The 17193-nt window shown below is 39.5% G+C and overlaps 1 protein-coding gene across 1 annotated transcript in view; it reads right to left on the bottom strand.

Annotated features, from left to right (window-relative positions):
• Nucleotides 1-17193, bottom strand: part of LOC101860180 (SWI/SNF-related matrix-associated actin-dependent regulator of chromatin subfamily A member 5) — a 25877-nt gene that overhangs the window by 2989 nt on the left and 5695 nt on the right. The window contains exons 2-21 of the mRNA XM_005102100.3: nt 15741-15821; nt 14999-15177; nt 14585-14685; nt 14063-14163; nt 13456-13635; nt 12663-12818; nt 10585-10716; nt 10030-10098; nt 9351-9460; nt 8671-8807; nt 7863-7952; nt 7180-7301; nt 5908-6060; nt 5367-5499; nt 4594-4742; nt 3767-4000; nt 3206-3445; nt 2489-2605; nt 1583-1717; nt 512-724 (exon numbers count right to left, since the gene is read on the bottom strand). Coding sequence (XP_005102157.1) covers nt 512-724; nt 1583-1717; nt 2489-2605; nt 3206-3445; nt 3767-4000; nt 4594-4742; nt 5367-5499; nt 5908-6060; nt 7180-7301; nt 7863-7952; nt 8671-8807; nt 9351-9460; nt 10030-10098; nt 10585-10716; nt 12663-12818; nt 13456-13635; nt 14063-14163; nt 14585-14685; nt 14999-15177; nt 15741-15821 — 2832 coding nt within the window. The remainder of the gene's footprint in view (nt 1-511; nt 725-1582; nt 1718-2488; nt 2606-3205; nt 3446-3766; nt 4001-4593; nt 4743-5366; nt 5500-5907; nt 6061-7179; nt 7302-7862; nt 7953-8670; nt 8808-9350; nt 9461-10029; nt 10099-10584; nt 10717-12662; nt 12819-13455; nt 13636-14062; nt 14164-14584; nt 14686-14998; nt 15178-15740; nt 15822-17193) is intronic.

Raw genomic sequence — 17193 nt, 5'->3', positions numbered from 1 at the left:
AGATCTAGATATAGATCTAGACTCGGAATCCAAGACACGCATCTCAGAAAGACCTCTCATATCATTTCATACTCTTCTATTCCACTTATCATTTTGTACTAGTAATTTAGCTCATTCATTTTCCTTTCAGAAAATACTATTTTCATCATTTTTGGTTGTGTTTGTGATTTTATACAATATTTTAGTAAGGTACCCCTTCAATTTTCGTGGAGTTATTGCCCTTGTCTTAAGAATGGGGGGGGGACCACAGCTGGCCAAGCCTGCTAAGTGCGATAGGGTTAAATAAAAAATGGTGACATTTCATAAGGTGACTGAACCCTGAACAAGACACAACCCAAGAAGTCTGCTTTTCTTTTTCTGAGTTTCGGTAAGCACAATCTTAAAATAAAAACATTCGCCTAGCAGCAAACAAGGACTTCTTCCCAAGAGAGGAGGTTACTGTTACATGGGACACCACCGTACTCCCAATTTTTTTTTAAATGTGAGAGAAAGGCCACAACACAAGACATACCATGGCAGTCCTAGACTTGATGAACCAGTCGAAGCGAAACTGCGGTGCCTGACGAACGGCCTGGCGGAGCTCATCGTAGACGTTCTCCTTGTCGAAGCCCAGCTTGTGCAGCATGCACACCAGGAAGCGGTCCTCCTCCTCCGTGTAGTTCTTCCCCTTGTTCGTGCCGTACTGGATGCGCAGCTGGTGGAACGGGGCTCGGTACCGCGACATCTGGTACAAGCACAACAGAAAAAGCAACGTTTGTCAATTGTTTATATATATATAGTAGTATAAGGTTTTACGGCGCTCGCAACTGCTAAGGTCATTTGAGCGCGCGTCAATTGTTTGGAGTAGAGAAAAGTACATCTATGCAAAAATAAAGGTCACCTGGTGAAAGGAAAAAAAGCAAATTAGGCAGAAACAAAAAAACAAAAGAAAACAAATATTTTGAAAAAATAAAAAGGGACCTAATCAGTAGCGGCCTCCAACCACTCACAAAAATAAAGACAATTGGAGCGGGGACATTGGAAACAAAGAAGCAGTGAAATGGGGTTTTTCCATGGTATCAGTAGGATACAACTTACAACCAATAACAAATAGCAACAAAAAAAAAGGCGGCGGCGGCGGGGGGGTCACAACTCCACCATGTACAGATTCTACAATCCTATCAACACTATAAGGTCCCCTCAAGTGGATTGGGGGGGGAGGGGGGGGTTGTGTTTTTTGTTTCAAATAGAGAGAAGCACGCTGACAACAATATACTCGTAGAGTTGCGGCAAAAAAAGCAAGGTGTTATCTAGTGCAACATTAATAAAAAGACAAGACACCTTCATCTCAAAGCTACCCCCTCTCCTGACCACATTTCGGCTCACACCAAAGCAAACCGACAGGACACTGCTTCTCACCTTTGTGTTTCAGCAACATTTACAGTACTCACAACACAAAAGTGAAATAGGTGTCATATAAGTGCCGCAGACTTAAGGAATTATTAGAGAGTAACATAAAAAAAGGTGGAGGAGAGATAAGGATGCTAGAAATAAGACAGGTAAGAAGGAGCAAATCGAAAAGATGCATGCTGCCGCCTCTCACCTTTGCGTCGAGGGCTTTCTTGATGCTGATGCGCCTCTGGATGCGAGCCTCTCCCCTCTCAATCTGTGCCATGATGCGCTCAATGTCCTGCAGCTCGTTACAGCGCTCCCAGAACACGCTGCTGTACTGGTTCACCTGGGGCACACACAAATAAACAACGCAAACTATGAGTATTACAACTGGATCTATAACAACATAAGTGCTGTAAAAAACAACATGCGTGGGTAAAGGCAAACAGAAAAAGAGAAAAAAACAGAACACCAAAACTGTTTTGCTGTAAAATTTTAGTAAAAAAATTTAAGCACTTGCATCCCATTTAGATCTTAAAGTATTGAAGTGTGACTAGCGAGTATCAGAAAAAGAAAAGGTGGAGAGATATGGATAACTGATGTTAGACAGGAAAGAAGGAGCAAACCCCACCATAGCACTGGACAGCAACCAACAAGCTATGTGATTGCAACAGGACCTTAGTATGCTCTTCAACATCAGTGGGGCTAGCAAAGAAAAATCTACAAAACATTCTTATTTCAATAGAGCTAAAATTCCAGTATGTCCGACTTTCCATACTGGGAAAATCAAAAACAAATATCATCTACATCTTCCATAGTAAGAATACGAATAATCTAAACACAGTGAGAGACTCACTGCCATAAAAGAAAGAGTGGATCAATATGAAAATTCATTTATTTATGTTCATCTTAAACAAGACAGCAAATGCCTGTTCTGCTAAATGAAGTGAGAAAATCACATGCATGTTTAAATAATAAATGAATTTTCAAAAATTGCTAAACAAAAACAGGACAATTTTGTTTGGGGGGGTCAATATTATTTTGTCAATCATTGCTTTGATACCTTATTTCAGGGGATTTAAGATAGACACAACACACAGACAGAAAACACAATTACCTCCTCGGGTGTCTTTCCCTCCACTTCTCTGGCGATGCTTTCGATGTCGTCGCGGCCAAACTTCTCGTTGGCCTTGATGAACTGCTGGAAGTCACGCTTGCTCCAGTTGGTGAAACCCTGAGAGAAGAGAAAGGACATAGATAGTAATAATAATAATAATAATTGCATTTATATAGCGCATATCCATGCTCAAGAGCTTGCTCTATGCGCTTTACAACTATTATTACCCCAGCAGACCCTCTGAGAACACTCAGAAACATTCTCAGCTTCCGCGGAAGAATACAGTCACACTCTACTGCCGTTATTTTCTAGTCCCATAAACACAATCCTGCACATGCACAGTGAAATCAGGGGGGAACATGGGAATCTTTCCATTACGTACAAATTTCACAGCGAGTTTTACATACAAACAATGTGTCTTTTCACATTATTTACACAAGGGGTCAATTGTACGTGGTTCGATGGAAGTTCTAAAAAATATTAACAAAAATTATGTGAGCCCTTGTAAAGGCCCTCTCAGGGTGTTTATTTTAATATAATGACACTGCCTAAAAGGACAAACATGTCTAAGACTACAACTTTTCTTCTTAGCAGTAAGGTAACCATCTTGGGAAATTTCCACTGTACCTGCAACCACAAACAGTGCATTTTAAAAACTAAAGACAACTCCTCATCCCCAGACGTGGGTGACCTATATAACTCCTCAGTCCTCCTTACTTCTTTCAGCAGCGAATCCTTCTCCGTCAGTTCATCCTCATCCAGCTGAGAGGATCCGTCAATCTTGCCCTGCTCCTCCTTGCGTATCCGGTCGGCGTCGGCTCCAAACTCGGGGTTCTTGGGCACTTTGTAGCCGATGGTCTTGCGGAAAAAGTAGATCTCCTTGTCCAGCAGCTCAAAGAGGCGAGGGGGGAAGAACTGGAAGTCCTGGATGCTGGGCTGTTTGGGGGGTCGGGGTGCCTGTAAGGAAATGGGATAAGAGGGAGACATTTCATTGGCATTACTCAATGAGGAACAGAAGCACCAAAAAGATTTACGTTTAGTAGAGTTTTACTGTGCTTGCAGCTTAATTAGGTAAAACATGCACATTGACTCAAATTTTGTCTTCACCAGGAACATCAAGGACAACCACAAGGCTGCCAACTTTTACACTAAAATCATAGCAAACTATGCACTTACAACATTTGGAACTACCCCCCCCTCTTAAAAGTATTATGAAAAAATTCCTGAATTCAATCAAAACAGAAAGCACTCATCCCCAAAGTGCAACGAGACACTCACCTTGGGGGCCTTGGGCTCGCTGACACGCAGTGCCTCCCTGAAGTAGGCGTCCACGGCGTAGTTGGCTTTACGCTCACGCTTGGGCGGCTCGATCCAGGCTCCGATGGTGCCCAGCTTGTGCTTCTCTCGGTAGTCCTCTCCCTCAAACTGGTACACGCTGTCGGGCGCGTCCATGGTGAAGGTGCGGAGACTGTTCTCCCCTAGAGAGTCCATCTTCTCCTTCAGTTCGTTTGTCTAAAACAACAAAACAACAAAAGTATTAGAAATGAATTTCTCCCTGAGAGTCCATCATCTCCTTCAGCTCATTTGTCTATGACAAAACAAAGAAAGTGTTAGAAATATATAAAAAGTCTATCTATATAGTATTTACTCTCACCGCGGCTCTTGGCCTTGCATGTATTAGTTTTGTTTTAGTAAGAGTTTTTACTGCAGATGCAACACAAACAGACTACATAAGTGTCAAAGACAAGAGGTGTTACTAAAGAGTAACATATAAAGAAAAGAAGGATAGATATTTGATAGGAAGGAAGGAGAAAACCACACTGGAGAATCCACCTATCAACCACCTTACATATTCCACAAACTCAGTTCAGATTGAATACAGAGAAGTACATCAACCAAAACCAGCATTTAGTTCTATTGCTATATATTGGCAAAGGAGAAATTTTCATCCCAGTCCACTCTTTTCAATACAACTTGAACATTTTACAGTCTCACAGTCGAAAACTTCCCATTCATCCCCTATTCACACCTATCACATCAATACTTTAGATTTTAAAAAAGCATTCCACTGCAAGTACTACTTCTCAACTCGCTCATCGCCCTACCTTCTTCTCTCCCCTGGCCATGATGGCGTCAATGTCCTCCTCTGTGATCTCTGAGTCCTTGGAGGCAAAGACATGGCTGGCGCCGTGCCGGATCATGTTCAGCACCTCGTCCTTGCCCAGTTTGTTGATGTTCTGGTCCACCAGACGACCTGTGAAGAGAAAGAACAATGTCAAGCTATTGTTTAACAGTACGGATCTAAAGTCCGAGGACTGCAGGCTAATTGAGGCCTTCAGAACGACATTTTGGGACACCTACTTATAAATGTGATTTCAGTTATACTGTTTTAGATTTGAACCTTTTTCTCCCTTTGTTCGTGGAATACTTGATGCTGCCCAGGCTCACCTAGGCTCTACTCTAAAGGCCCATGGGTAATTTAAATTTGCAATCCTTGATAGACAGCTGGCTTCTACAACTGAATTCACTTTTGACCTGTACCCGCAGCTGTTGTACGCTGAACAGAACATTCTGTAGATAGGCTGCTCTCTGTGGTACTGACATTCATCAATTCTTATCACATGAATATCTCCATCTAAAGTCTTAAACGAGATGGCAAATACTTCTAAAGTACAGTCGAAAATGTAGCAGATGGCCATTCATTATTGAGGAGAAAAGTCGTCCTAGGTGGAAGTCTTGGAAAGTGTCATTATAATATAAAAAAGTTGCAGTTGGGGAAATTGGAAAAATGACCATTTGTATGAGTTGATTGTCTTGGACAGGAGGCTGTTAGAGCAGATACGACTGTACATCCCAGACATAACCACGCAGCACCCACCTTGCTGAATGACCACATTGTCCAGCCTCAGTTTCATCTCAGCGCGCTCCACAATGCGCTCTTCCACTGTGTTCTCCGTGATGAACCGGAACACACGCACTTGCTTCTGCTGGCCAATTCGATGTGCTCGGTCCTATAGCACACACAGTCAGAGGGGAAACAAAAATGAAGACTTTATCCACTATTTTAATCATAAAATCCTTTAGTACATATCTTGTGCATGAAAGTGAATTGACAAAAGTGCATTGACAAATACCAACAATGGCAACAACAAAAAAAACAACCCCCAAAAAAGGTAGATAAAATTAAATCAATTAGGGATAGAGAGGGGCGCAAGACATAAGACTAAAAAAAAAAACAACCAACACACCCCCACCCTACACAGAGAAGCTGTTCCTCACCACCCACTTATGGAATAGCTGAAAGCACCTTAATGACTTCATGGTATATTAGGAAATCCACCACCCCCCCCCTCAAACCTAAAAGCATCTTTAAAAAACAAAACAATCAGAGAACTAGCAGCATCAGCGTGACAGCTCACCATAGCCTGCAGATCAACCTGTGGGTTCCAGTCCGAGTCAAAGAGCAGCACAATGTCGGCTGTAGCCAGGTTGATGCCCAAACCGCCGGCGCGTGTGCTCAGCATGAAGACAAACTTGGTGCTCTCTGGGTGGTTGAAGTCAATGATAGATTTCTGTTGGGAAAGAACATGGCACAGACGTTACAGACATGAAGAAATATTTCAATAGGGAAAAACAACTTTTAACTTATTTATGGAATTTTTAAAAAAAACAAAAAATATTAATTCCTCATTATTTTGAAAGATTTTAAAAAATAACAAATTCCTGATTTTAGAATGCTAAAAAATTAGGGCCTTAGCTACACAATTCAAATTCAGATTAAACCGTTTTAACCCTGCCCATATAGGCCTACCCAAGTTGAGAAGAAAACAGCATCCAAAAAGAAATATGCTGACACTCTATAAAACAAGACTTCTCTACTACAAAACTCGACTTGCATCTTTAAACTTAACCCATTCCCACCAAGATCGACCAAAGTCAACCGTTGTATGAACCCTTCCACCAATACCTTCACCCTAGCGACTAGCCATGGTGAAAATTATCCCATAACTCACTTTAAAGGAAATAAGCACTCGACAAACATCAGCATGGCTTTCAGTTTGGCAGGATCTTCGCTTTCCACAAACATTTTTAGACTTGCTCATGGGCTACTAGAGAGAAAGTTACAAAAACTTGAACTAACCATTCTTGACCAACCAGCTGAGAAAACAGGGATAAACCTAGATAGAAACACTATTTGAATTAATCCATACTAATATCTATAAACTACCTTAGTTCTTGTTGGAGGAGGGGGGTTATTTTCAGAACAGGGCCTAAGGTGGGATTGAGTTAACAAGCAAAGTCAAAGAGCATAATCACTACATCAGATGCCGGTCATAGCCTAGATACCTCTGTACGCATATTTGTTTAAAATAATACGAATAATAAAAAATTATACACTTAAAAACTCCTTAAATATCTCTTTGTTTTAGTAGAGGTTTTACGGCGTCGCAACTGCATAAGGTCACATGAGCGCCAGTAGATTAGAGGTGTTACAAGAGAGTAACAAGCATAAAAAAGAAGAAGGGGAGATAAGGACAATAGATGTTTGATAGGAAACAAGAAGCAAACCACACCAAAGCACCAGCCTACCACCCACTTAAATATCTATGAATGCAAAAACTCTGCAAACAGCCAAAGACCAGTTGCGCGTAAGACCATCCCCCCTCCCCCTCCCTCTCGCATGTCCTCACCTGTCTCTCTTCGTGCGGTGTCTGTCCATCCAGGCGGCAATAGTTATAGTTGCGCCAGAAGCAGTAATCCTCCAGGATATCCAACATACGTGTCATCTGGCTGAAGATGAGCACTCGAGAGCCTGCACACACATGAAAAAATATTTGTCAAAAAAACTAATAATAATTATAATTTTAAAAAGACCTGATCATAAAAAATATGTGCTATTGTCTTTTAAAAAGTTAACAGTTCCAAAGTACCTGACAGAATACTTAGTTTTAGTAAGAGTTTTACGGCACTTGCAACACAATAAGGTCTTATAAGTGCCGAAGATTAGAAGTGTTACAAGAGAGTAACAAACACAAAAAAGGAGGGGAGATCAGTATGATAGAGGTTTGATAGGAAACAAGTAGCAAACCACATCAGAGCACCCGCCAACCACCCACACAGAATACTTAAATTTTCCAGAAATTAACAATTCTGCCTTATATTCTTAATCTATAGATGCATCTACAGGACAAATAGACTATTCTGAAAGATCAATGCTGAGAGAAAACAGATGTAAATCTATGAGCTAGACGTGTCATTTTGCCTTCTCCCTGCTTTTATCATTTGCTTTCTCCCCGCTCTCTCTCCCCACAGCCCCTTCTCTACATGATGAAGCCCTTACAACCAAAGAAGACTTTTCATTGTCTGCACTCACCTTGTTCCTTGAGCCTGGGCAGCAGCTTGTCCAGGATCACCATCTTGCCACAGTTCTCTACCAAGTGGTAGTCAGTTGTGTACGGAGGACCTGAGCAGAAACACACACACACACTGATAACCATGCTTTGCTTATTAAAACATTATGCTTTTGTTATGCTGTTGTAAAATGTAAATGATAAGTCAGTGCCATTTCAGCACCATTTCACCTTGAACCAACTGCAAGATACAGAAAGCAGGTGTCAACAGGCTATGAAAATAAAAAAATCCTGGACTTTCAGACTGCGTGGAAATGTGCTCACTAATCACTGGGTCTCATATATCTTGTATTGAGACAATTTTTATACAAAATTCCATATATGACATGCACTAGTCAAAAAACAAAAATCTGGACAATTTCAGAAACGGGGAAATTCGAACAAACACTATAAACCTCACCCTGTAAGAAGTGACCTTACTGACCTAGTTAGATTTGGTTTTCAAATATTGGAGAATTTAGCTCTATAACATATTTTCTCCAAAGTTTTTTTCCTGTAAATTCCCAAGGCAGTCACAAGTCTCAGTAATTTTATTCCAATCAAATAAATCTCTGGCACATGGCAGCCACCCTGATAAAAGCACATTTGCATGGTGCAAAAAATGGAACATGTAAAACAAATCTTTACCCCACTAGTAAGTACAAAACTTTCTTGAGAACCTATTGCAAGAGGGAAGGTACTTAAGACTGTCAACAAGACAGCTTTTCCTAAAAAAAATAAAGCAACACAACGTTTAAAAAACAATAAGCTCATGCTCAGCCTCTCACTCACCTGGTTCCATGCCGTCAAAGAGGTACGGGTGGTTACAGCACTTGCGCAGCTGCATGAGGATGTTGAGCAATCGCATCTTGTCAGTGCGGCCGGCGCCGTTCACGATGTCAATGTCCTTCATCAGGATCTTTGTGTACCTGTATACAGAAACACAAGAAATACGGTATTGTTGGGGTTTTTTAAAGATATATATTTTAAATAGGCTGCAGCTTTTCAAAGAGTAATTAAAAAAACAAAGCCCCTTGTATTTCAAATGCAGCAAATGGTCATTTCAGTCTTCTTGAAAAACAAGATTTTCGTACCTTAAAAAAATATTTTCACCATAAGATACACAGTTATCTAAAATTGTTTTTCCTTTGTATCCACATCACTGTAGTTGACTTTTGATGGATAAATTTTGTCATCACAAAGAATCTTTTAGAACAGAGAAAGCAGGGGAAAAGGGTGCTAAAGAAAACGAAACACTGATTTATGAATCTTATGTGCTTTAGCAACTTTTTAAACAAGACAGACAGACATGTTGAAAAAAGACTGTTGTACACATTGTCTGGAACACAAAACTAGAATTTTTTAAAAGACCAAATCAAACTATCAACCACAAACATTTTTCACAAAGCCAGCACAGAACACAACCATCAGCTACACAAAACGAGCAACGCAACCAGGTTCACTTCACTCACAATTCTCTCTGCATTTTGCTCAGTCCAATGAAGACTTTGGTCTCTTTCTTTGGCAGCAGTTTTTTCTCCACATCTGACTTGATTCTCCTCAACAAGAATGGTCGGAGCACCTGACAAAAAAGAAACAAAACAAGTTATTCCATAGTAAACACTGCACACACAAAGTCCACATCCAAATACAAGATCCAATTAATGCTAACTTTGACAAGGAGGTGAAGACCGTGGCAGAATATAGAATAAACCAACACCCGAAACCGCAAAAATATCCAGTCTGTACAAATAATGAGATTAGAAAACGGCATTTACGAGAAAAAGTGGCATTCTGCGCTAGTTTAATAGGCTTTATAACTGTGAAAGATTAGAAATGTTGATAGAGAGTAACCTACAATTTTAAAAAAGAGATAACGACCACAAATGTTCTGTTAAAATGAAGGAGCGAACCACACCAGAGCACCTGCCAACCCCCAACTGCTGCACTGGTGTATGCAGCTTTTGAACACATGTAAAAAGTACACTTTACAAAAAGTAAACCCGTCAGGAAAAATAGCCCAAAGCAAAACTTCAAAGGAAATTATAACAGAATATATTACCATAGCAAAGGTAGAATACAGCTTCAAACATAATATATGTAGTCACAAATAGACAAGCAGAAATACAAAGATGCAAACACAGTACTTACAGCGTGCAGTCTCTCTACCAGCTCCGAGTCGCCGAAGCAGTCATTGGTGTTGAACCAGGCATCGAAGTCCTGAGGAGATCAACACAACACATTAAAGGCAAATGTAGTAGGGCAGTAAAAGTCTCGGTCCTACCTCTCACACACGAGAAGGTTATAAGTAAATTCCATAAACACTCTTTGACACATACAGCCAATGTGTGTACTCCTTGACATACATAGCATTTCTCTATTTTGACCAGCTTTTAGGTCTTGGCATGAACTGCAGCAGTCCTCACTATTACGAGTGAATGTTACAAATTTTCTTGGAAGATAGCTCATAATTTATTTATAACAGACAGAAAAGTTTTTTGTTTTGTTTTAAAGTGATTTTATAGAAAACAAACTTCATCAAGCAAAGCACAAAGCAGTAAAAGAAAACAAAAACAACCACCTCCCCACAATTTTCTAAAAACCATTAAAATGTACAATTAATTAAAACATTGAAATAGTTCTTTTTTTTTTTAAAACAACTCAAAACAAAACCAACACCAACACAGAAACAGGTTCATTTCACACCTCAGAGTTGTTGAAAACGTCTGGCAACAGGAAGTTAAGCAAGGCCCACAGCTCGTGAAGATTATTCTGTAGAGGTGTTCCCGTCAGAAGCATCCGGTTGGTAGACTTGAACTCTCGCACAATCTCTGACAACTGGGGGCAAACATTTCAAGCATAACCTTTTTAATTTCAAACCCAAAAGCTCCAGGCAAGACAAATTAGAAATTCAAAACCAGTCCATATTCTCCTGCAAGACAATACCTCAATAATTTAAAGTCCTACTGTAATTTGTTTTGGTCCAGTGAAAATGACAAAGAATTTTCTAAGCATTTAGCATTAGAGATTCAATCAAGCCACCTCCCATTTAAACTGATTTTTTTTAAAAAATATAAGTTCATGGAGACAGAACTGGCATCCAACAAGAGAGAAACAAATGTCATTTGAAGAAGTGCCCTGATAGACTGGTCTCAGATGGAGCAAAAATGTGCCACTGAAGAAGAAAAAATTCCTCCTTACATCTTACTTTTATCAACAATTTATTTCAAGCATACCACAGAACAAAGTCGGATATCACAAACACAGATCCCACTCATCTACCAACACACATCCATAAAACAGACCACAAATGACATTGAAGCTGGATTTATCCACTTTACATTTAGATTATTTTTAAAATTCTAGTCTAGGACAACAAAAATTCCATATATGTTTATCCCTGTTTAAATGCATGAATTGAATTAAACAGTATAGCAATGCCAATGAAAATTTAAATTTTCACTTTTGCCCCCTTTTTTTGGTACCTAAGAAAGAATTTTCTAAGAAGTATGCTTCTTGAATTTTGAGAATCGGTTCATAAATAACAAAGTTATGGGGTTGTAAAGGTCGGCAAAATATGGATGACCCACATATAGGAAAATACTCCTAAAAAGTGGACCACGCAGTAGCAGATTCTGTAAGAAAATTGACGATATCTCGGTAACTAATCGGAGTGTTCAAGAAAAAATTGGCTACCCGATGTTTTTTTGAGTGTAGAAATCATTTCTGCAGTCAGATTTACAACCAATTTCGTAGTTATTTTGTTATAATTAAAATTGTGGTGTACATATTACGATTTAGCGAAAAAGGGGTGTCGGGATGAGTCCATTTTATTTATAGCATCGTATCATAACATGGGATCTTTAAGAATAAATGTCGGCAGCGTGACTAAATAATTGCAAAGCTTTTTATGATGACTTTAGACCATGCCAACCATAAAAGATAAGTTAATTCAATCTAGCATGCCGTACAATTAAAAATTCTTTTTCCCCGTTGAGATGCGAACACCCCGAGACGAGATAACCTCGCCTCGGAATACCCCCATTGCGATGTTACAGGGGAATAGAGAGAAAAACAACCGGATGCGCGCGCCCGCCATTGCCCTATTTCAAGTGACCAATGAACGGGCCCGGAATAGTCATGCGGGGATTTGTAGGTCACATACATTTGCCACGAGAGTGAGGGGAAAATGGCAGGTCTCCGTGCGAAGCCGCTTTGGATAGGGGGGTAGTCGTGCATTTATGATCGGGTCTAAAGAACTACTTGACACAGAACGTTCAAATTTGAGCACACTATAGAGGATAGATAGATCTATTACCATCTCGGCGTTGAAATTCAAACTCCTTATAATTTTCGGTGTACACGATACGAAAGTGTTCCCGACACCAAAAGTATAGGTTAATTTATGTGTATGAACTTCAACGTCCACATATCATTAGTTTGCCCTATTTTCTGATTGGTTGCCGAGTTTCATTTGGATTGGTTCGGAAATAGAGCAGACCGAGGTTGACAAAGTTAGTCACCTACGCTTCGGCCGGGTCCGCAAAATCGCCCGTAAATGGGGACCAAATTTTCGCCTCGCGGGAAAGCCCGATTGGCATTGCTAAACAGTATCATTGCCTCACTCAGCACAACTCTTCAAGACCAAAGAAAGGGAAACAAATTTAAGAATTCCACCTTCAACAAAACCCCACTCACTTGAAAATCACAAACAATTCAGCAGCTGGACTAATAACAACTGCAACAACATGTTACATTCTGACCACTACAACAGTATCTCTCACCTTTGACTTCTCATTTTTGATCCTGTGAGCCTCGTCGATGCAGATGTAGCGCCAGTTGAACTTCTTCATGACCGACTTTTCCCTGATGACCATCTCGTACGAGGTGATGCACACGTCCCACTCCCCGGGCACCAGAATGTCTCGGATGAAAGCCGCCTGAAAAGAAAAACAAAATTTAAACACAGGTTCAGCTCCCAAAGAGAAAATATCATGACCAAAGGTAACAAATAAAACTGACAGCAACAAAAGCGAATCCTTTAACATGTGAACTCTCAGTACATTTATGCCCACACTGCCATTATTAAAAACATTGACAAATCCTAATGTCTATAATAGTGACCAAAATAATTTTGTCAGGAGTAGGGTCTTTCAGAATTTTATTCATGACCTTGTCATACAAGGAGGGCATGCACAAAAGAAAAAGCACAGCTGTATACTACAGTCCTACAGTGCTTTTACAAGGTCATCAGTCCCCATCACTATTTCATCGCAAAAGCAAATATGTGAAGCGTGCTGACAAAATGAGTTGCTTCACGGATTCAAGCCATGTGGAAAGAGATACATCACGCTTATTAGGTGACGTTTTCACAATTTATAAGTATGAAATAAAAGGCATATTATACGTAAAGAATATGGCATAAATAGAAATCTACTTATCTGACCCTAGTGTCGATTTTTGGCCAATATCTCCATTTGTGTATTGCGAGAAGTTACTCATTTTGTCAGAATGCCTCACATACCTTTAAGCGAGAGCACACACAAAACTTTCAAACTAAATCCTGATCAGACTCACTCTTTTCTCTTGGTCCCCGATGAGGCAGACAGCGCGGATGGAGGGACACCAACGGTTGAACTCTGCCTCCCAGTTGGCCAGTGTCGACTTCGGGCAGATGACCAGATGAGGGGATGGAATGTTCCGGTAGTGTTTCATGTAGCCCAGAAGTGAGATAGTCTGCAAAGTCTTTCCAAGTCCCTGTAGAATATCCATTAAAAAAAACAAAGTTAAGCAACTCTACAGGAATATGTTCCTTTAAATCTCCACAAGTTATAGAATTGTAATTACGGTTTAAAGGCATTCATTAGCCACCTTAAATACCCCCAGAGCCAACCCCACTATTTTTCATTAAACTATTTCATTTACGAGGGAGACAAAACACCCCCGCCCCCCTTCCAAAAAAAAAGTGTGTGTGTGTGTGTGTGTGTGTGTGCGTGCGTGCGTGCGTGCGTGTGTGTGTGTGTGTGTCCATGTGCACATAACCATAACAGACAAGAAATCCCAACTTTCCAGACAATCCATCAATCCATTCAATATCATTCACGCCCTTCATGAACAAGTTCACGATGCGCATATGCAGAAGTGAAATAATAATAAGTCAGCACAATAGGCCATGTAAACTTGCCATTTCGTCAGCCAGGATTCCATTGATACCATTCTCATACAAGGAGATCATCCAGTTCAACCCTCGGACTTGATAGTCTCTCATGTCCCCGGTCTTGATATCTGTGCAAATCGAGAAAATACATATCCATATATTCCAACCAGAATGGCAACTCCTAGAAAGAATGCATTTCTTGATTCTTATTGCACACATGTGGTAGTGACAAAATTTTTCAGGTCATAAAACATCTACATCAAACAAACTTCTTTCCACGGTTAACAAAGACATTGATTTCCGAATACATGTTTATCTTACAATCCTTTGCAGGAACCAAAAAACAAACAAACAAACAAACAAACAAACAAACAAAAAAGCAAACTATTAATTGTAAGTGATGTAGATAGAGCATAGAAAAGAAAAAGCAAAGCATTTCACTTCTTCTGAGAACATCAATAAATATTTCAAGAAGAACAAAAATAACGAAGGTATGCTTTTACAAAAGCACAATTCCTGTTATTTACACTTCCAAAAGAAAATACTCACATGATGGACTGGCCTCAAAGCGTAACAAGACATTGCCAGATTTCTTCGCCTCGGACAGCAGTTCCTCATCTTCCTCCTCTTCAGTTCTCCGATGCCGATGACTGAGAAAAAAATTAATATTTAATGACAAATGTGCAAAAAATTCAGATGCAGAATGATGCTGTGCAAAAATGTTAAAATTTAGACTACAGCTTTTATATATATATAAAATCTTAATTTCTGACATCTCAAGCTGAAAAAAAAAAAGCAATTCGACTGAAAAGAAATTTAACCAAAACATCAACCAGACAATATCAAAGAAAAAACGCATCAAGTACCCCCCATGATGAAATCATACAGCTATTGAACACAATCAGAATTTTTTTCTTTAATCTATGATACACAATATGACCAAACTTCATTGAATAGACTTACTCTCCGGCAGCCACCAGCTTGGATTTTTCATCCTGATGCTTGTGAAGCCGAGGACGACCCTTCATCTTGAGAGGACTGGTGGGCCCGCCACCCCCGGCTTGCGCCCCCGTCTGCATGAAATGGGCAAACAACTCGGTCTGCTGGAGCAGGAAGCCGAATCGATTGCTGCGATCTTTTTCCTGTAGAGATAAAATAGGGGGACAAAACAGAAAATTACTACAGAGAAAGGAAAGAAATGTAGTTCCAAGTAAATGTTTTCACACAGCACGCAACTTTTTATTCATAAATTGAGGCAACTCTTACATTCATGAATTTTGCTTCCAATCTTACGAATTTTTACAGAAAGCTGTACACTCTGAAAAGTTCCGTACTTGCCACCTCATCATATCAACTCAAGCACCAAAATCTTCAGAGAAGCAAAAGATTACAAATGAAGTACTATGCGGTGCGGTGTAAAGGTAGTTTTAAATAAACATAATATAAGGGCAAAGCATAATTTTCTATATTCCACAGGTCAAAACCCTAGATCCTAAGGGGAGAAATGTCTCAGTTAGTTTAGTTTCTGGGTTGTGTAGGTCTCCCTTTTATAAGAGGAATTTATTATCGGGGGGGGGTGGATATCCTGACAGGTTTCTATAACACTTTGCAGCAGATTTGAATATAAATGGCCTCTGTGAAACCTTTGTAGCCACGGTCACTCTGACAGTGTTCCATAATTTTTTTTGTAAAATAAAAAACTAACCAGTTTTTCTTCATAAGCTTCATCCTTGCCTCTTGGGGGAGACTTCAGCAGGATGGATGGACCACTCACAGGTTCTGGAGCCTGAAAAAAGTCAATGCAAAAGGAATGTTAGTATAAATAGTAAGTGCTGTAGTGTATAAACAATTTCAAAAATAACTTTTAAAGAAAGTGATCATCGTGCTTGTGTACACTTTACAACCTGAACCGGACCCACCTGAACAACGTCAACTACAACAGTAAATTGAAATGCATTTCTAAAAACTTGCGACAATAACTTCATCATTCACTTGGTCACAAACAAACTTGTCTCGAAGACACTGTGTTACTGTTAAAAGAAAAAAACTCTTTCAAATTCTATTTTCACAAAGGTTTCATTATATTGTAACAAAGTAATCCCACAGCAAGAACTGCAGAAGGCCATAACTATAATAGCAACCCACATATTCTACATTTCTCGTGTAATATCAAACATATTGAAAAGGCAGTTCGATTAAAACCACAACTATCCCAAAAAGTAATCAATCATTTGCAATACGACATTAAGTCGAAATTTATGTAAAACGGTTTAAAATGTATGAAGTTTAAGTGCTACTATGGTAAGGCTATGAATACCTGAGCATACAAATACAAGACAGCATAGATAGAGTAAAATATTAGGACTAGATTTGACTCTTGAAGTTGCCTTGAAATAATTGATTTTTGGCGATTTTAGAAGCCATGTGTTCTGCAACCAGAAATATAGTGATTCTGCCCCCAAAACTATGTCATCGGCAGGCAGGAGTGAAATTTTAAATTTACCACAATACCATATTATGGCACATTGTAGTACGTAATCTTTAAGTTGACAACACCATTTAACAGTGACTTTTTTATCATGAGCTGCATCATGGAGAAATCAGGCGTTTGTCAAAATAGCGAAATTGAAAAAATCAGCATTTCTCTGCCTGCTGGACCCTTTTTATAGGAATTCTTTTTCTTGTGCAACTCTGACTCTGTGTGTATGTCCACTGAAAAACACTTTGCTATGTACTTTTTTTCCTGCAAAAAAAAGTTGATCAAAAGCACTAAAAAAAAGTAAATTAGTAAATTTACAGTTTCGAAGGACACCTGAATAGGCTTTGGAAGTCACCAAACTGTGATGGCCATTATTGTTATCTTGCTAAATTTACCACTCTCACAAGGTGACACCCAACTCCTACAATCGCCGCACATCACGATTTCTATTCACGACAGATGGTATTTTTTTCATAAAAAAGCAAGACAAATGAACAAGAAGCATGTTATCATTAAGATGATACCAATAATTCCAACGTCCCAAAATGGACGAGCGCTTGATGACACACCTCACAACACATGATTTTTTCTCGATAACAATAGAGCTCATTCGTCAATATCTCAGATCTATACAACTAAAGGAGAATCTCACTCCAGTGACATTAATATATATATATTA

Source organism: Aplysia californica, unplaced genomic scaffold, assembly GCF_000002075.1.
Source record: "Aplysia californica isolate F4 #8 unplaced genomic scaffold, AplCal3.0 scaffold00313, whole genome shotgun sequence".
Classification (NCBI taxonomy): domain Eukaryota; kingdom Metazoa; phylum Mollusca; class Gastropoda; order Aplysiida; family Aplysiidae; genus Aplysia; species Aplysia californica.
This window is presented reverse-complemented; position numbering and strand designations above follow the sequence as displayed.